The 21,662-nt window shown below is 34.8% G+C and overlaps 1 protein-coding gene across 1 annotated transcript; it reads right to left on the bottom strand.

Annotated features, from left to right (window-relative positions):
* Positions 1-5,231: 5,231 nt before the first annotated feature.
* Positions 5,232-8,323, bottom strand: LOC136785694 (gastric triacylglycerol lipase-like). Its single transcript, XM_066746907.1, has 8 exons — positions 8,099-8,323; positions 7,899-8,006; positions 7,628-7,826; positions 7,192-7,553; positions 6,489-6,650; positions 6,319-6,403; positions 6,097-6,242; positions 5,232-6,034 (listed from the first exon to the last, which is right to left on the bottom strand). Exons 1-8 carry the CDS (start codon positions 8,237-8,239, stop codon positions 5,867-5,869), a joined length of 1,371 nt encoding a protein of 456 aa, XP_066603004.1. The 5' UTR covers positions 8,240-8,323; the 3' UTR covers positions 5,232-5,866.
* Positions 8,324-21,662: the final 13,339 nt, after the last annotated feature.

Below are 21,662 nucleotides of genomic sequence, written 5' to 3'. Positions count from 1 at the left end.
TTAAACGAATATTTAATGAAATATTTTCTTTTGTTGAAAAATGAAAGCTATTTTTCCTTCTGATGTTTTATTTTAACCAAGGTTGTACTTTTTACTATAGGCTCAACGAAAATGATTACAACCTTAGCGAGAATCCAGTTTCTGTCACAATTCTAACAGAGATTATTGTTATTGGGCGAAATAGGTAGGATTTTTTTATATTTTAACAATTTTATTTGGTAATTCCAAACGATTGGTTCCTAGCAATAGCATGAAGGCTTCCACGACGTCGTAGATTTGTATACAAGTGAAGCGTGTGTAACAGCACGCCTTTTTACGTACGTTACGTTTACTGCAAAAAGGAGGACGTACTGGAAGAACGATAACGTTTATTGGCGTATGTGGCTAACTGCGTGATCATAAAAAAGTTACAATTCTTGTGAATCTTTATATGACCTAATGCAATAAATGCCCGGAAACCAACGATACTCTCTTTTTTTATAAAAAGAAAAAAAATTCAAATGAAATTGCGAGTAGATTATTGTCAGATTTTATAAGATTTAAAATTCTCAGTAGTAAAAACTGATGGAAAGTCATACTTTCTTTATTACAGCCTTTTTTAAATCTATAAAAACATGAAAAACCTGGAATTTAATTTATAACAAAACCAATTTTTGTCACGATTTATTGGAAAAATTCGTTATTTTACAAATATGAATATTCACTTTTAAATGTTTAGGGGTTTGTAGTGACAAACGATTTGACTGTAAACTGAAAACGCAACTAAGTTTTTGCAATGGATTTAATTTGTTATTCGTTATTCATTTTTACCCACCGTTTTAAACGATATATGTTTTTAGTCGTAATAATAAAAAGAAAAATTAGAAAATAATTACGAGGACGTGATCTCAATATCTATACGAGTAGTTTGAGTGCTTGCTACGAATATTTGAGAGTTTTGGGTCTAAAATTGAGATGAGTGCTAGAAGGGAAACTGAAAGTTGGTTGGTTGGTTGCGTTTAGCGACACACGATACGTCGACTGAGCTAAAAGTTTTAACCCCAGAGCTCACCAGTTTTGTTCCCGTTAGTCTCACAGGGATCTCAGGATCCGTAAATAAATGAATATACCTGCTAGTCACTCTTGCTTCTCGTTGCACGTGGGAAGAAACGAAATTGTTCTTCTTACGCTCTCTTTTGCAACGTTGTCCCTTTTCTACAAACACACAAAATATTCTACTTTGCTCACTAGTTACCCCCCCCCCCCCCCTCTGATCGATGAGCCACCCGTGCCTGATTCAGACATTTACCTACATAAATTTCTTACATTCTTTCCGCCTAAATTTATATAAACCAACTTTTCTTGCGCAAGCTTGAGATTGCAATGAATTAGATAAAAAATTGTATGTTTTATTAAATACTATATTTCATTATTGACACACACACACACACAACTTAGTTATTTTAATTGACTCGTATAAATTTTTATTTAAGGAAAATAAGTCTAATTTAAGTTCAAAAATATGTAGTAAAATACAATAAATATTTCTTTGGATTGACAAAGCTGTACATGCAATTAAGAATATTATTATAATTTATAGGAAGAAACTGTTTTCTCATTGTGTGAAAAACAGTGTTATCCTATTTTTTCTCAAACCTTCAAACATAATTTTTACTTTGCTCACCTTTCCTCTCTTTATCGATCAACAGCCCTTACGTGATTCACAGATTTACTCACATATAACTCTCTAGCATACACTCTTTCTTTAGCTCCGTGGAAAAAACGTTTGAGGTTTTGAGATTTCTGGAATTTCTCCGAATAGGACTCTTCCAGAAAAGAGGGTATTCTCGACTGGAGTAATTAAGAAAGTTACCGCTACGAATTACAGTTATTAAAAGCGACGGTCTCTCGTAATCCTCGCAAGACGAAATTTATATCAGGACCTTTAATTTATCATTGGAATTTCGTGGGAAATTTTAATTAACCCATTTTCCTATACTTCTCACTATTTTTTTTTGCTCACTCTTTCAGATTTAGCAGAGTACACCAATTGTACAAAATTCATCATATCGTGGACAAAAGTTTGAAGGACCTCCACACGGAAGCACCGGCGAAAGTTTAAATTAGCAGATTCACTTTGATTTTAATCGTCGAGTTATTAAGAATAATTTTCAGATTCCTATTCGTTCTCATAAGTTTGACAAAGTTATGAAGGACGATCAGGATATGAAATGTTTGCTGAAGAAATGAATTTGTTGGTGGCGAATAAAAATAATACAATATTTTTTCAAAAGTTTGTTTGAAAACTTTGAAAAATTGTTGGTTATTATTCTTTGAGGAGATTTCTGGATTTCCAAAGTCATTCTGGTATCTGTTGAATAAATTACCAAGTAGCTTAAATACACATAGCCCATTTGGGACGCCATTATTGGATTGACAAATCCTTGCTGGAGCGGCTTACCGTAAAACCCTCGACAGATTTCTAATACGATTCTCTCTGGCCACATGTAAAGTAAACGTGGCTCTCCTTTAATTCCTTCACTTTTTTTCTAATACAATCCTTGAGTCTAACAGGACATTATTACAAAATTTAAGCTAACCTCAGAGAACATATCGGATGATCTTGAAGAGTTCCATTCAACGAAACTCTAAAGTAAATTTAACAGAGGTGGAGCCTGGAGCAATATCGCATATACCGGGTGGGAAAATATCCCATGTTATGCTAAAGAAGGATTTATTCTAAAGAATTAAGTATTTAAATAAATTTTAATTGAATAGTATCTAAAAAGTTGTCTCCTTGCCACTCTCAATCTATTCTTTCCAAACTGTGACTTTTAAATTGGTACGAATTAATTTCATACTTCATATTATAATATTAACATTAAAACTTGGAATTTCTTCCCTTTTTTCTTCATTTTACTTAAAATTTATTAGACACTTATTAAAAAATAAAACCTGCATAATTTTGGTTGCAATATTTAAGCTGATATAAACTACAATGTTTTTTTTTTTTTTTTTAATTAAAATATAAGTCGCGTGACTAACAATAGAATGGATTTACTACGCTTTTAAGTATGCAATGAAAGCTGAAATTTTCGAAATTACTTGATTCAACATTTGGCAAAATGAGTTTCATTGAAAAGCCTTGTACAAAATAAGCGAGCTAAACTCGCAGAAGTTGCTTGTGGAGAGCCAATTTATACTTCGGTACATATCGTGTTGATTTATGCAAAAGTTTATTTAATCATTTGTTTATTTAGACAAGTTCTCGTTTTACGTATATACAGTAAACGCGTAATTTCATGTAGTGACACAGAACATAGGTACTATTTTGTCGCTGCAGCAGTGATAAAACATATAAAATTTAATTTTATGTGTCCGTAAAACACCAAAATCCTTTGATCGTTATTTTTAAGTTTAACATTATCAAAAAAAATTAAAAACGCTTCACATATTTGACTAAGCTTTCGCAATTTGACCAAACGTAGTTGCTTTCAATACACGTGTAATGAATATAATTAAACTATATTACATCTTGCAGTAAGATTCTACATTTATTCTAAAATTTTCCACTTTGTTTTATTATTAATACAGTAAATTATCCTAACACTATTTTCTTATATTCTACATATTTAATCCATTCAGCTCACTGCTATTTATAGCTTCATAAAGTTAACTTTTTAAATTGTTATACGAATGTATTGTTGAGATATATGACAAGAAAAGGAATTTGTAAAATATATATTAGTATTATTTTTTGCAAAATATCTGATAAATTTAAAGGCAAAGGAATAAAATCCTATTTGTGAAATCTTTCAAAGGGAAAGCTCCAGTATTTTTTATGATAGGGACTTTAAACGTTTTAGCGTCAGTGATATATATTTATAAAGTATCTTTTGCACATCCGATGAAAACTGGCTCATCCTTTTATCATCTTTGGCACGCAGTTTCAGCTCGTTGTCGTATATCTCTCCTGCCATGCAACAATACGTGTAATCCTCTTCGTGCCTCACCCTATTCCCTTTAATACCTTGGCTATTTGACGTAAGCTGACGTATCTTTTCGCACGGGCCCTCGCGGGAAACATTATTTATGCACCGACGCCTGTTCTGCTGTAATAAAAATCTATTTGTGACTTTGAATCCCATTTGCCAGGACAGTTTATCTTTTCCCATTTATACCCTCATTTCATAGTAATCGTCCAAGCGTGCCCGCAGTATCGTCTGTATCCTGGAAACGCTCATCCATCACAAAATCCACTCCTCGATATTTCGACAAGGGTTGATTTTGCGTAAAAGTGTTTTATTAACCGGAAACATGACACTATTACTGATTCCAAAGACAAACGACACGTGATTCAAGAACTTCTAACAATTCCTACACAGAAAACCTACTTGTTTCTTCGATAGATCATTTATTCCAATAAAATATAATAAACTCTATATCATTTATAATCCAAAGCTGATTTAAAGCATTAAATTAATATGAGTAAAATTTCAAGATTTCCTCTTGAATTTTTTTCCAGAATTGAGAAGCTTTGGATTAAAACAAACTAAATCCATTTTTATGAAAACATGTATCAGTATAGCAGCTTTCAGTTAAATTGTTGATATAAAATCATACGAACTGAGAAGATTTTAAAACAAAATTTAGTAAATAAAATTTAATTAATCTGTTTTTTTCAACAATGGTTCAAATTGTATGAGATACTTTAACAAGTCAACGAATAATCGCCAGTGATACACGTTTGTAGCAAACGTGGTATTAGTCGATATTGCTGCAAGGTTCTCAGCTGTATAGGAATTATGGATTAAGAATCCGACAGCAGTTTTGCGTTTCGATTTTATGGGATTGATAGACACGATGAGGGGTGGTTAGTCGAGGGACTACAGATGGGTGCATGTCGAGTCGTGTAAACCAGGCCGAGAAGCCTTAGGATGGGCAGAGCGAGGCAAGGGTGCGCAAGATGGGATAAGGACGGACGATATTCGCGGTGCCGAAGTGCAAAGTTTGTTATTGACACGGTAAAAGGCAGACTGCCGCGGGTAGAGCATTATGCAGATCAGGAGATTCGTATTCCACTGCGTCTAGGTGAGTCCCACGCGAGTGGTCTGCGCAAGCTAAGGTATAACGGTTCGTATAGGGGGTAGTTACCCCTTTAACCTGCTTTCCCTCTCACTCATCCTCTCCCTCTCTTTCTCTCCTTTTCAATCCCCCGCCCCCCCCCCCCCCACCCCCTCCCTTAACTCAATTCCTTGCCCCTTTCCATTCTCCATACACGTGCCTGCACTGTTCTGCTTACTGCAATTTTCTCTTAGCACCAAAGGAATGTTTATAATTTAAACCTCCTCTCCCTCACTCCCTTCTAGCCATCTCTTACTTTTACCAGCTTACCCTGGTTACTTCAATTTTCTCTTATCGTCGACCAAAATGCACGTCTTTAACTGTCCAGCTTTACTACCATCTCAAACTTGTCTTGTTCTTCTTCTTCTTCACCTTTATCCATGTACGAGCTATAAGCATTTATTTGTTTCTCTGTTTGGTTTCATTAAATTTCAACGTCCTGTTATTAGAGCAGCTTTTTCTTTGTAGGTTTATTTAGTTTTACGTCTTTTCTCGCATATTTTAATAAAATTAATCACATTCATCGTCGAGTCAGCCAATAGAGATAATTGCATTTTCAGTTATATATAATATATATATATATATAGGTAATCGTTCATGGAAGAATAAAAAGGAATTTCTTTACTAGATGTTTTTGCAACGTATTCCGAAGATTAATCGATTAATTAATCGTCTAATGGCTGTACACTTTTTCACGCAGTTCAAAGTTTCGTAATCACTAACTCACCGTGTAATCTTTTTATTCGCTTAAGGTATATACCAGTTAGTCGAGCTGCTGTGCGTTCACGTAATTTCTTATGCGGTTGATCGTGGGCTGGTATACTTGCTCGCGAGCATTTAATGCATACACATAATCAAAATGGGTGAATAGCTCGTAATCTATTATGTGCACTTCCACGTTGGATAATTCTTTGGATAATCTTTCTATTTCCTGATAAATATTAAAAATGAGAAATGACAATTTTAATTTAATTGAAATGTGTATACTTATACCTTTCGGTTAGAAATCCAATCGTTCTGACCATGAAAAAGAACCATTGGTATTTTAATATTGCCCAAATTATAATGAGGTGGACTCGATTGATTGTAATGCTGCCGATTGATCGATGGACTTAAGTAGTCAAATTTTTTAAATTCCCCTGCAATAGTAATTTTTATGAAAAAGTTTTCAATGTTGTTGTTTCGAAGTTTCTTCTCAAAAAACAGATTTTTTACCTGATTTTAGAAGCTGACCAAAGTGAGCATAAGCTTGTAACGAAGTACCCGATGGTGTGTGTTGAAGAATGGTGGGAAAAGTTGTCTGACAAATAGAACAATATTTGCTAGATAAAGACTCTCTATTTTAAAAGTATACTCTGAATGATATAATTTTCAAGTAACATTACTTTATTCAAGCTTTGCATGTCGTATCCCAGTATCATGAATGCTGTGTTGTAGCATAAAATTTGAATTGGTGTATACGAGAGGCATACCAATTTTGTTAATTTGAATGTTGATAATTGACTCGTTGCACTGACCTCGTCAACTCCAAATAATTTCTCGATAATCTGAAATGCAACCAGCTTGTAAGCTCTCGTGCAAATAGTTTCTGCTACATATAGACCTCTGCCTTGGCTTCCTGAACTCAGTCTCATTTAAGCGAAACATGCAAAATTAGTCAAACTAAACGATGTTAAATTAAACCAATTGCAACATTAACTATTTGCCACTGACGTAAATAAATTTAGCGAAAGAATCAAAGCATTCTAGGCTAATAAAATATCTTAATTATTGTCATAAGTTAAAATTACAGTAGTGCAAATAATTTTTCTTTCCATTTAGAGATGTCCCCTGGATCCAAATCCAGTGTAAAAATATCTCGTATATATAAAAAAAAAACTTCCACGAAGAGTTTTAATATTTAAAATTGTCTACATCATATACTATTAATAAAAACAAGTATTTTCACTTTAATTAACACTAGAATTTTGTTCACCTAATCACAGTTGAATAGAACAGTAAATTAATTGAAATTTATTTTCATACGTATATTTTTTTTATTTAAACAATGGCACCACTGTAATATTAAATTATTCGTATCATACTAACGTAGATGAAATTTGTAAAAGTTCCAATAGCTTGCAGGATAGGGGAAGTAGCGTAATTAACATAGACGCATGGTGCATAAGAAAACATCATGGCCACTTTATCGTTGAATTCGGGTCTCTCAGACATCATAGCAAAGAAACTGGTGCTTCCTTGCGAGAAACCAATGTAAAACACTTTCTTTTGACCAGTGGTCTTAATAGCATAATTAATTACAGCAGCCAAATCGTAAACACCAATCTCGTTAAACGAAAATTTCCAAAATGTTGAATTATCAGCGTTAATATACATGTGCGCCCTTGACGCAGCGTTGCCTCGTGAATTTGGCAGCCAAACTTCAAAACCCTCGTCGGCAAATATATACCCTACAAATTGGCCACATTGATTTTTAGAGTTCTCAAATTTAATCCTGCTATCTGCCAAGGGATTCATCGATTACCCAATGCTTGATCAGTGTTCAGTGATAAAAAGTCTTCACTGCAGCCACCCAAGCCATGCTGGGCTATCACTACTGGTTTGCCAGGCTTTTTCGGACTTTTTTCACTTCCCATTATCCGATACACAGTTAATAGATAACCATCTTCAGTCTCCACTACGTGAGCTTCCCAATCATAACCGTTTTTCGCTAACAATTGAGCCTATATAATCACGAATTATATGTTTAAAATTTTTTTCGTTTTTTATAACACTTTTTGCACATTTACACTTACCGAGTCCAAGTAGATTTCTGGTACCTCCGAACCAACGGAATAATTATGCATAATTATAGTAGGTAGCATCATATATTTTAGAAATGAATACGTCCATGCAAGTTTACCCTGCAATTAAAATAATTCTCTTTAATTTTTGTGTTTAAACCTTTTTTAATTATTATTTATAATCAAAGCATAAGATGGACTTTTTTCCTTACTTTAATGCTTTGAATAAAATTCGTCGAACTCTCCAGGTTATCGTTATCGTCATCCAACGATGACAGATGTAATGACGAAGGAGTAGTGGAGCAAACCAATGAAAAAAGTAGTAGAAAATAAATCATCTGATTATAATCCATCTTGACGATTCCATTAACAAACTTCAGTTTACATTTCTATTGAAAAAATGTCTACACTACAATATTGCTATAGATATAGGTTCTCGTAGAGTACTGCGCAATTGAACGACCTTCGACGATAGGAAAACTAACAAGTGTCACATCCCAATAATCATATTGTGCTTAGTAATTTAAAGATAATTCTAATTGAAAATAATGGCTAAAGCTGAAAACGAGGCTTTTCATGGAAGACTAAAATTATAACATTAATATTCATACTTTTTCGTCGAGTTTATGTTGTTTCTGCAGATTTCCATGGCATTCGATTTACACACAATGGCTGAAATTGAGTGTTCAATTTTTTGTTTTTCGGTTTGGAAGTAAGCCTGTGTGTTTTGCATGATAAACGTTTCAATGAAGGTGTAGCAGAAATTTAGGAACAATTTGCACGTCGTGTGAGAATAGGGGGCAAGATTTGTGAAGCATCCCTATTTCTGGTAAGTGGGCTAAGGGTAGCTGAGTTCAGACGAGTCAAGAAAAGCGGGCAGGCAGGAAGGTAGACGTGGCATTAAACTTAGCCGCATAAAACCAGCATAGTATATGCATATGCAGCGAGGCAGCATGGGCAAATTCACGTTTTCAGTCAGCTTGTATACTATATACGTATACTTACATTATAACTATATACACATATTTATTGCTACTGGAACGTTGAATGTACGTAGCACAGCTCGCCTTATGACCGTTATTTTCTCATTACACCCCTTACCCCCACCACTTCCTCCTATCAAATTCCTTCCACAGCATGAAAATAGTTTAAAAACTACCATCAAAGTGGGTCAGATTTCATTTTGTCACGCTAAAATGGCTAAGACGTGTTAAAACTCTCCTATTTATTAATAATGAAAGCTATATAAGTAAGGAGGGAGCTGTAGAATTTAAATAAAAAAATATCGAAGAGTTTCTTTATAAAAATTTATATCGTGAGCAAAACTTTAATTTGTTCTGAGCTTGCGTTTCTTGAATTATTATCTGGTTACAATTTTTTTTTTTTTTTTTTAGATATTAGTGTATTGGGGTGTGAATGTCACGTGGCACGGAAAAACGGTAGAACGTTCAACCTTTGCTTGGATGTGCGTGTTCCTTAAACGCGCACGCGACACGTTTGTCCCGCTAAATCGATCCAATTCCCATTCTCGATAAGATTAATTTTGTCGAAGCACACACCGGCACCGAGCTTCCGATATACTCACCTGACTCGAAGCATGTATCGTAAAATGCTGGTGCATTTCTGTACAGTCGGGTGAAAAATTTTTTTAAACATAGTCCCAAACGAGTATCGTAAAATACTAGTATCTTTTGTACAGTCATATTATACCTTATTTAAAGTTAAGTTGGGAGTGTAGTGCTGCTTGCTTTTGGAAAAAAAAATATTAATAATAATAATAATTTGAAACGGGTGTCGTAAAATTCTGGAACACTTTTGTACAGTCCGGTGAATCATTTTTTTAAAAAATGAATTAGGTTAGGAGCGATAGTGCTACTTGAATTTGGAAGTAAAATATACATAATATAACTCGAAGCGAGTATCATAAAATTCTAATACTTTTTTGTACAGTAAGCCGAATTGCTTTGTTAAAAAATAAGCTACGTTAGGAGAGCGATAGTGCTACTTTCATTTGAAGATAGAAAAAATTAAGAATATATATGCGAAACGAATATCGTAAAATGCTAATATATTTATAATAATTTTATTAGAAAAAGTTAAGCAAGAATCGAATATTTAATAAAAAAAGAAAAAATTGATTTCCTATTCGATTTTAACGCAAAACTTCCTCTCTTCCTATACATTTTTATAGATGAAAGTTAACGTGATAAAACAACGAATAATTAGACGGTAATTAACGGTACAGTTTCAAACAGCTGTTTTACGATGGATATTTAACATTTGTAATTTACAGCCTTTACAGCTGGCACACGAAAATGGTAAAACTTAAACGTATCGAATAACTAGATACTGATTTGCTCAGATTAACCGAGCTTAAGTGGGTACTTTCTTCTCTTCAGATTCTAATCAGGCGTCACGTAACATAAATTTCTCCTTGTACCACAGCCATTTCGTACAATTTCGTACAATTAAACTCGCCACTTTCCTTATCTAGCACTTAAAAAATCTATTAATCATACTTCTAAAAGCACCGATGTGCCTACTATCCATTAAATTTACTTTCAGTTATCTTCCAAATACTCTTAAATTTTCCTATCTAAATTATGGACGCAATATTTTAAAGTTTGTTTAACAAAGTTTATATCTGATATAGGCTTGCGATCCGGTACTTAAGTTAATTAGGTAAAAAGTGTGTTAAGTAATATTAAGTATTATTACGAGTAATCTCCGCGTATACTAATTGCAACATTATAGCATGAATACTTTACCGTAATTAATCACGACTGCTCATATATGCATGCAGTACCTATACTTAATGATAGTCCAAGACGATGTGGAATTTTTTTTCTTTAATAAAGCGATTGCCGCTATCTCTGATCTCATTTCTTTATCCTAAAACTGATTCGCTATCCTACAGGAACATGGCTATGTAAGTTATTTCCTTCGTTCGATAATTAGATTACAAGTAAAAAGAACATCTAATATATTATTTTAAGAAAAACATTAGGACAATTTTTTTAAACACAAACTATACATCCAATACTAGACTCTAATAATATTAATACTTGATTAATTGCTCAATTTTCGACCTCTATTATCTATATAAAGACGATTAAAATTTATTACTATTTAATTAAAAAATAATAAAAGTTTTTTACAGCTGTTCACTTTTGTTTACGAGTTTAATATCAATGTAACGAGGCTTTACCAGTCTAATACTTCACGCTTGGATTCATGATTTATGCAAATTAGGCTCGAATTTCCTTGACATTGTAAATAATTAATGGAAATTTATTTTGCACAATATTTTCGACCGCGGTGTCATTAACGGTACAATTAATATTAATGCTACTCTCGTACCCTCTCTCTCTCTCTCTCTCTCTCTCTCTCCCTTCTCACATTGGATCCGTTGCTGGCCAAAACATAGCTGCGAAAAAATCCACGTGTACATATATCTTCGTTTCCCCGGTGATTTCGCATCGAAATTTCACGCGCTGCTGGCAGCAGACCGTTCGTTAGCCAATGAAAATAAAAGATGGAGAACGCATTAATTACGAATTTCGTATACGCGCATTTGCCTGTCAGAGACAGGCAGAAGCAATTTTACAATTTCGATCGATTTTGCTTGCTTTTCAGCTCGTCATTAAGCAATTAATGAACTTGCCGTTCTCTTCCACGTGTTAAACCACCGATGGAATAGATCGAATATATTCAATGGCTTGGCTTGACAAAAGCGTTAATTTTTTTTTCATTTATTTTTATTAAATATTCCAATAAAATGTACAAAAAAAGCGAGGAAACGCAATTTTCTGGTCATTGTTAAGAAATTAGCCAAACTGGTTCGATTGAGCAAAAAGTGTGAAAGGACGAAAGAGTGATTCTCGAAAGAAACTTGAGGAAAAACTGCTTTATCATTTAGCAGACCATTTTTTAATATCAATATCTTATCATTTATTTTAATTAAATATGACAATCATCAAATTAATAAACAAACGACAAAAAGCAATATTTCGGTCATTTTTACGAAGTTACCTAGTGAATGATGATTAAGTTATTATGAAGAGCAGTAAGAAATCACGATTATGGTTTTCTTCGTTTAGGAAAAGAAAATTAAGGAAACGATACTTTGAGATACGAGAGTCAATCTTTTAGGGGGCAGGGCTTGGAACTTTTTTAGCTTTTCAGCTATTTATTATAGACATTAATAGAGATTTCTTATTAGCGACTATAGCAAACAGCTGAAAAATGCAAATATCTCCGAGCATTATTTTAGGAAGAAAAGAGAGGATTTGGTAGATTCAAAGTGTGTGTCGAGCTGCAAAGTGGCCTGGCTGAAGCACGCGATTTAAAAACACGCGGGGCTCTCTTTCTCGGTTATACTGGTGGGAGTAAAACTCAAAGGGTGGTACAATCTTGTATCGAGTTCTTCCTGATTGAGGAAAAGGGTGAATAAAATGTTAAGGGGAAAGGGGTGATATAGAGAGGGGGAGGGGTGGTAAAGAATGCAGAGGGAGGAAAGCCCAAGATAAGAAAGAAAGGAAGAAAGTGAGAGAGAAAGGGAAAAGAGAACGTCTGAAAGGGGTGGTTAAACGAAGAGATGAAGCACGGTGGGGGGGTAGATGAAACTGGATCCTTCAGAGCGCCGTTAATGGGCTCGTGACTTGTGGACGAAGTGCAGGGAATGAATAGCTTCGGATAACAAGCACTTGGGAGCTAAGAAAAATGAAGGAAATACTTTCCTCGCGCGTTACTTCGGTTTTCAAACTAACCTCTGTAGTCTCTCTCTCTCTCTCTCTCTCACACACACACACACTCGTCAATTTCGAATTCTCCTTTTCTGTCTAACTTCGGCCTGCCCCTATCAAAACTATTACTTTTTTTGAAAGAAACGATTCAAGTTAATGTTAGTCTGCTTTAACCGAGAAGCTGGCCAAACTGTTCCAACAGATTTTGCACACCCCTCCCCCCTCTTATTCTCTACTGAAACTCAAATGTTTGACCAGTAATAAAATCGTTACAAACTTTTGTACTTTTACTACCAACCTATCGATAATTTTTTATATACGTATGATTACATTTGCATATAAACCTAACTTGATGAGCTAAACTAATTGTGAGGAAATTCACATAGATGAGAATCAAATTTTTAGGCAATACATGTATGGCTTGAAGATACATGTCAGATGATGCATACATTTTTTCATAGGTGAAGGTGTTTTCTTTCATTCATGAGAAATCTATTCACAAGCTAATACACAACTCCAAACCATGCACGTATTATGTAAGCATTTTTTGCAATAGTGTATATGTATATCCTAAATTATTCTAGCTGATCAAGTTACGTAGAATACCCTTCAGAGTTTGTATATTAGATATAGATAAATGATTATAGCCTTGGTTAATGGACCTGATTATTCAGCTAATTCTGTTATCGATAGTAAATACTATATAAGTGGCTAAAACTTCAATGGTTTATGTGATAAGTATTAACTAGCAGTAGCCTGATAAACACGATTACGTATTTGTTTCATTATGACAATGCAAAAAAAATTTAATCTATCTTTTTCATGAAAGTTCCGTACTTATTAGTTAGTTTATAGTTGGAAAGTTTTGAGAAAATGTAACTAATAGTAGCTTCTCAGTTTTTTAATAAAACAGACAAGGAGAAACTTTTCGTTGGGGCAAACTTAACATCTCTAATTAAGTTAAGATTTAATAAGTTGTATAGGAAAAAGTGAAGAAACAGGTCTGATATTTCGACGTGTCAAGGAAACATTATCAAGATCCTCGTCATTTTGTTTAAAAATTATCAGATTTGAGCTCTGGCGGTAATTTTCAAGATAATCAGTTTGATAAATTAGACATTTAACTGAAGGCGTGGACTCCCAGCAGTAATTTCCTGGAATAAAATGTCTTCGCCAACTTTAATTAAACCCGCTGGAACTCCTACTCTCCATGAAAATTTTGTTTAAAAGAAAAACACCCATTTGGTGTAGCCGAAGCAACGTTTGCCCTGAATAAAAAAAGGGCCCAGCAAAGATAATCTCGACTAAAATAAATTTTTCCTATGCTACTTATTGTAGAAACTCGCAGGCTTATAATCAACTTAAAGTCTTTTCACTAGTCTAATTTTCCTTCGATAAAGAATGATCTTAATCGCTGATAAAATTAATTTGCAATCCTTTCTCTCAGTAAGAAAAACCATTGGTTATACTCCTCTATAGAGAATAACAAAAAAATAAATAATATAAAAAATTGGAATTAATATTTCTGTGAAATAGAGAGATAAAAATTAAGAATACTAATAAGCTATGAAGTTATTTGACAAAAGAGGGTGGTAGGATAATTGAGCAATGTTTCACAGGGATTAGCAAAAATGTGATAGATAATTCGCAGGGTCTGGTCGGAGGTGCGCTTTTAGCCGCAGATGTTGGGTCATTAGTAGAAAAGGCGTGAATTTAGATGGCGCTACAATGCACTTAACGCCTCGGAGTGTTATTTAGCCTGACCTTCCGGGTCAACCGAAAAGGGGAGAAGTGGTTGGGCCGAGAAATTACACGAGCACCATCCTAAGGGTGCAAGCATTTAATTTTCGAGGTTGTTACCAGACCTTATCCCTTCCCTTTTCATCCCATTCGCCTTTCACTCCTCTCCCTCTCTCTCTCTCTCTCCTTTTTTTCTTTGTCTCTTTTACTCTAAAACTCTCCCACCCTCTTTCCACCCCTCTCTATCTCTATACTTAACTATCCCTCTAATTCTCTCACCCTCTCTCTCTCTCTCTCTCTCTCTTTACCCCCCCCCCCCCCCCTCTCTCTACTATCTTTCTCTACAAGCTTTTCAACGTCTCTCCCTCTCTACCCCCACTTACAGCCAGCTTGTCGCGTTCTGACTTACCCATTAATACCCTTGCGCCACCCTTAAGTAACCACCCTCGTTAGTTTCGTGCTCGGCTAAAATAAATACAAAAAAACATTATTCCACCGAGAATAAATGAATCTAGGAAAATTTCCAAAAGGCAAATATGAGAATAGCAATAATGTGTATATTCGGTTCTTATTGCTGATCGGAGTAATTGAATTATAAATTCGTGTCTTGTAGGAAAAAAGAGATTTAGCGTTGTATTCTCTGCGTGCATAGTGATACTAAGGTGAGAATGTGTAATAGTGCATGTGCATATAATTAGTACTACTTATTGCAAATCTTTATCATTTTCCTACAATTGTTTCGTTTACGTTTACAATTACAATATTCTCAATTCATTGTTATTGTGTTAATGTACACAAAGGGAAAATGTGCGTAGAGTAATTAAAACGTGAAACAATTTCCTTGTACTAACGCAATCTATTAGACAGGATACAGAGGGGTAAGTGTATAGAGTTGATCAGGCATTGGGAGCTCACTGACCCTTGGGGTAATTGAATCTTTTTTTTTCCGAGTCAGCGAGCCTCCAACCAAAGAAGAATCTCCAAGTTCTTTTATCGTAAGCTTGGAAAAGAAGATTTTTTTCATGGAAATTGGATAATAATTAGTTCTCCCTCCTTCTGCTTTAAACCTAGACCGTCTACTTCCCAATGAGAAATAAATCATTTTGGAGTTGAAGTTAAATCATAGGAAAACATTTAAATTTATTCTTCATTTATTTAATAATTATGCAAGCATGCATTGTTAGGCTAAAGGAGGATTTTTGTTTGTTAATTTATTTGAAATGATACAGAATGAGAGGTTTCTTCATAGTAATAGAGTTTTCTGGATTAACGTAGTTGAAAGTATATAGGAATGACTGATTCTAAACGCAGACTGGAAAAAGTTTCATTCTCATACTGTACATACAGCTACACTCGATTCTCCTAGTAACGAGCGACCCTGTCATCAAGTATAATATAGTCAAATTACGAATTCAACGTGTATCAGCTTCACCCTGTCAAATTTAAATTGACATGCGATAACTCTAACGGTTCTGACGTTTCATATCTTCACCCAGTCCTCTCTCTTTATCAACTCTCTTTTGCATCAGTCTCTGTCCCACCATTTCACTTGTAACATTTGTAACTGTCGCATTCCCAGTCCCATATTCAAAGTATCAAAAATTACACCCTTCTGTGGACCAATAATCACCGATATATTCTTCAAAATAATAAACCATGTGAAAAATGGCTTAATTTTTAATAAATGAATAGTTTTTAATCGTCGGTTTCTAAATTTAATCATTAATTAATAAAAATTAAACGTTGTATTACAGTATTGTTGATTAGGAGAGAAAAATTGATGCTATTAATAATAACATTAATTTCAGGAAAGTTCTAATTGGAAAAATTAAAGGGATTGAAAGGTATAATTAAAAATTTGTGTCAGGCCAAGCAGGGAAACTGTAGTTTATTGCTGAATTTATTTGACATGGACATATTACGGCTGGGTAATGCGTAAATATTATCTGATCAAATTTTAATTTACGTGCACGATCGCGTTCTTCCCTCTCGGGTGCCATTTGTTGACTGAATCGTGCGAGCTTTTATTACCAGCAGTCTACCGCTATATCCATAACTATTTTACGACCGCTGCACCGAAATAATGAAGTATTTCGTACATATTGAATTTTCCAGGGAATCAATAAGTGATTCTGTGGAACTAAAGTGATTCCTAGTCTATATTTACGCTTAGCCTCCATTTGTTGGCTTATCTCTCGTGAGATATTTTCAAGCCGATCAATGAAGATCAAAATTGATCTTCTTGGTTTTATCTGAATCTGCATGAAAATTTACGTAATTCCTACTAAATCCATCGTTCAATCCTTCTATTGCTTTATGATAGCTCAACGATAACACGAATTTCGTCCATCAATTTAATTCACTCGATAGGATCATTCCGCGCATACAATGATATCTAACCTACCAAATTTATCTGCAGTTACTTATATATTTTGTTGAGTCATGTCACACACACACACACACACACACACACATTAAATCTTCTTGTACGACGCCTATTTGTAGCTTGCAATTACTTTTAACATTAAGAAAAAAAAAAGCGTTTTACTTTCAAAAAACGAGACGGAATTGTTGAAAATATTATATCAGAATGCGGAGAATGTTTATTTCATATTTTCCGAAGAGAATTATTTTTAATAAGCAGACTTAGTAATTACTGAGATTCTAGGAATTCCTGTGAAAAAATTCTCAGCGTAATCAATTCCTCCTTATCACCATAAATTAAAATGCAAGTTTTTGTAATGCTCCAGAACAATCGAGGCAAGTATTTCTTCTGGAATTTTTAAGGGATGATAGTGGATGGGGAATAAATGTCAACGAGAGATTTCGCGAAAGCGAGTTAAGAGCGAAGGAACAAGTTTGTTTCGTGGTTGTCTCGGTTCGCAAAGTACAATTCTGGTGTACATTTGGTTTCCTGCGCACTGGGAGGCAGAGCTTTATTTTCAGATGCACGCAGGCACAATAAACGTCAGTGTCAGCTCTGTCTAATGAATATATATTCCTACCCTTTGCCCCATCTAACCACTTTTTTCTTCCTTCATTCCCAAAAACCAAAATTTTGTCCTCCCTTCTCCCCCTTTTTTGTTCATTCCTTCCTGTTTTCATTTTCCCAGACTTCATTGCTACGATGCTAATATTAAAGCGATAAATTCAAAAGACTCATCGCTGGACGAATATTCAACACGACGAGTCATTGAACGAACAAAATGAAATCAAGGCTTCTACCACGAGTCAGAAAATTTGTAAAAAGTGGCAGACTGGGAGAACAGAAAATGGTAGATTTTGCAACTTTGCTTTTTTATATCATTCCTCCTCTGAGTTTATTCTTAAAAATCAAAACAATTCTGCCTCCCTTCTTTCCCTTTTTTCTCCTTTTCTTCCGTTTCTTGTTTTCCAAAACTTCACTGATACTATGCTGCTATAGTACAAACAATAAAGGCAAAAGACTTGTTAGACGAATATTCAACTCGACGAGTCATTGAACGTACAAAATGAAACAGCAGTGAGAAACGAATGATATCAAAGGTTTCTACTATGTGTCAGCAGAAAATTTGTAAAACGTGGAAAAGGAGAGAGCAGAAAATGGTATATAGATTTAGCAAGTTTGCTTTTTTGTCTCATTCATCATCCAAGTTTGTTCCTTATAATTAAACATTTTTCTCCTCTCCTTACCCTGTGTTTTAATTCTCTTTTCTTCCTTTTCTTATTTCCAAAATTGATACTAACAGATATTAAAGCGATAAGACTGTACTGATCAGCTCGTTGGGTATTCGAAGGAAAAAAATTAAACGGCAGTTTGCGAAGCTGCTGGAAAAAAAATGATCTCAAGGTTTATACGAGTCAGAGAATTTGTACAAGTGTGGAGAAATGAGAGAGCAGGAAATGGTAATTTTTGCACGTTCGTTTCTTTATGTCATTCATCCTCTGGGTTTTTGCAATGATGATGAGCTGGCCAGACGAATGTTTATTCATAGATGGATATTTCAGCGTTATGCTTCGTTATTTTCAGAGCCGTGCACGACGACACGTCAACGTTAAATATTTGACATTCTCACGTGAAAATTTATCAGCAAATAATTCGACCGCGTGATATCCTTTCTAACGGACGTAGCGACAAATATGCAGCGACCTTTCGCGAAATTTCCCAATGCGTTTTTCTTTGAAAATGTTTCGAATCACGTTTATACGCGTGTGCGTGTAATTGTTATCGCTGATACGTCAGTTCTTGAAACGCCTGCAATTAAATATCAAATTTCAAATTATCCAGTTTTGTGTAACGCTCGAAAAGGTTTTGTTTTTCATTATGCAACACCAATATGTAGCATTTCGAATAAATTGTCCTTCTCTGTGTCCATCAGGATTGATTTCACTGGAATTTAGAGAGAGAGAGAGAGAGATTACCGGAATAAAGCAAATTTCATTAAGGACATAATCCTTTGTGCTTCATTATATTATATCCTGCACTGATGAACTTTTTCCTTGTCCATTTTAATTTTTATAAATGTGTTGCGTTTTGCGCGACGATCAATACATATTGTAATAATATTTTCATCCGTGTAATAGTAGGAGATCCATTTGGTAAAATGAGATTCTTTTTACTCGCGTAGGATCTTGGATTTACATAATTGAATTGCGCATTGACTCAGCTAGAAATTTCTAGGCGAGATAAGGACTTTACATTCTAAACTGAACACTTCTTCTTGTAAAGATTTTCCAAAGTAATCTGTATTTTACCACGTTACTACTGCAGAAGTAATTTTTATCTCATACCCGTTCTTATTGGAGTAGAACAACCTGTATAAGGAGGGCGGTACACATTTTTCAAAATATATTTTGGAGACAGAAGGAACGATGCCATGTCGACGCGTGATAAATTGAAAGAAGTAAGTAATGAAAAATAAAGTACACGCAGCAGCAACAGTTCACTATTATTGGTGCTTTTATACCTGTTGCTACTGTAAATCTGTACACACGTTCAGTTATCATTGATGTGCTAAGTCCAGCATCCTCTGTTATACATAATATTATTGTTACATTAATATTTCAAAGACTGGTGAGAGATTCAATATTTCAAAGGGATTTCGCAGTAACAAATCTATAGTCCGGAGAAATAATCACACTCGTCATTTTACACAAATTCTTTTGGTTGAAAAAGCTGCAGATTATCATTAATATTTTTAAACTGTTTATGTTAATTCCAAGGATAATTTTTTTTGTCAACGCAAAGCTTGTGTATTTTTTTCTACATTTAATATCCTTCTCTATCTCTGCTCTTTGCTGTTTATTTACCCATCTCCAAAATTGCCCTCTTTCTTCTTCATCACAAACCCACTCCCATTCAGATACCTGGAAAGATTTTCCCTAGACTGCCAGGAAAATAAATGCGTGATTCCTCTCCATGCAGCCCCAACGCCGTAGTTCTATTCTCTCTGTTGTAGCTTTTGCTAAAACGCTGCTAGACTCTCGTATATCAGCTGACTATTCGCTTGTCTGCTTCAGATACCCTCGACGTCATTGACCATCTGGAAAAATCCTGGAAACTTTAAACCAGTCACCCACGATGAAGCCCTTTTTTATTGGCGCAGGCTCTGATTATGTCGAGGTCGAGTTGATCCACACTTTCTAGTATCTCAGGACGTATTAATTTTCACGCTTTTTGCCACAGTCTCATTTCATTAATTAATTTATTATTCTAGCAAAAACACTGCAACTTTTTCTCATGCCCTTTTCAAAGTGTACACGAGTAAAAATTTCAAAGCACAAAAGATCCGTTATTAATATTTTCTCTCTACAACTATACATAATTCTCGACGTGAAATTTTCCCCGTTTCTGCATGTGGAAAAATCATTCTGCGAGTTTTTCAACTTTCAATCTTTTCTACATATTTACGTAAAAAAAAAATGGTTTCGTGCTTTGTTTCAATTTCAGTCGATTCTAATATTTACACAATAGGAGGGAAATATCGTTTTGCCATCTGCTGAAAATTGGTGTCGATTTCAAATGTTCCTTATAATGTTAAAAAATTGACTGAATAGGCTCAACGGTGGTAATGGGGCTTAAATGATTTATCAGTTTCAACGTAAATGAGCTTCTCCATCCGCATGCATTTTAGCTACTTGAGGACGCCAAGATACTGCTGTACACTCGTATATCAGCTGACTATTCGCTTGTCTGACTCAGATACGCTCGACATCATCGAGCCCGCAGGAAAATTCCTTTAAACTTTAAAATTCCATTAAGCTGTGCGAGGACGCATGCAGATTCTTGCTGTTTTCGACAGCCTGGCAAACGGGAATTTTTCTGAACCTGCCCTCGCCCCTTGAGCATCTATAAAATTCCAACTAATATGCCAATCTCACTTGTATCGATTTTTAAAAAATTGTCAAACGTGAACCACTATATTAAAACTTTACAGTAATATAAATCAATTATCGGACAAAATCAGGCAAGCATTGCATATATATATATATATATATATATATATACAAATTCGTCAATTAAATAATTGTAGCTGTGCTGAGTTTTTATTCTACGTTGTTCCTATAAATTGTTATAAAAATTGATTAATAACACTTAATTCTGAGATTAATTATGGAAAAGGTTGAGATAATATTAACGAAATGTGAATTTAATGAGTAGTGTATAACTAGAAGATTTCACAGGTCCATATAGAGGGTTAATTAGTGATAAAAGAAAAGGAGCTTTTGATTAAGATTTTTTGTGCAGTGTAGGATTTTATATAGAGAGCACTGTGAAATTAATGCGATACTTGCAAGAACAGCGAAGCTGGAGAAACCACATCGGACCCCATTAAGCTACAGGGGTTGAAGGGGGTAGTGTCTAGTGGAGGAGTTGGAGGGGTTGAAGGGTTCACTAATGCATCGCGCATCGACGATACCGTAAGTCGCCGAACGGTTGGTCGATGTTAGCCGAACGACTCTGACCGATTATAACGAGATTAATACGTATTAGGCAACACTGACGAGCTTCTCGCGCCAGTTAACGCTCCTTTCAGCCCTAATTGCCGACTAGATGTACTCGCCACCCCTTGCCTTAACCGAATTTATGCCCTACGTCTATGGAAATCCCATTGGATACTCCAAATATCCTCGAAACACCCCAAAACCAACGTCGAAAGATCTTATTGGACGTAACTAACAATTATTTCATACCTAATTGTCCATATCCTCTTATACCTACTATCCCTGAGGCTTACTTCTCCTTCATTTACCTTCCTTACCTCTGGGATTTGCACACCAACTTGCTAAATCCTGCACTAGTATAGTTTTC

The sequence above is a fragment of the Prorops nasuta genome, unplaced genomic scaffold (assembly GCF_024137725.1).
Source record: "Prorops nasuta isolate Cenicafe-Biocafe unplaced genomic scaffold, Cenicafe_Pnas_1.2 PNAS00003, whole genome shotgun sequence".
In the NCBI taxonomy this organism is placed as follows: Eukaryota; Metazoa; Arthropoda; class Insecta; order Hymenoptera; family Bethylidae; genus Prorops; species Prorops nasuta.
Note: the sequence above shows the minus strand (reverse complement) of the source record. Positions and strands in the feature narration are given on the sequence as shown.

What these genes read in the sequence shown, in the direction of transcription:
- LOC136785694 (XM_066746907.1), bottom strand. Translation starts at nt 8,239, where the DNA reads ATGGATTATAATCAGATGATTTATTTTCTACTACTTTTTTCATTGGTT. An exon ending in GAACACTGATCAAGCATTGG is followed by an intron (nt 7,554 to 7,627) that starts GTAATCGATGAA and finishes GCCAATTTGTAG; the next exon opens with GGTATATATTTGCCGACGAG. An exon ending in ACATGCAAAGCTTGAATAAA is followed by an intron (nt 6,404 to 6,488) that starts GTAATGTTACTT and finishes TCTATTTGTCAG; the next exon opens with ACAACTTTTCCCACCATTCT.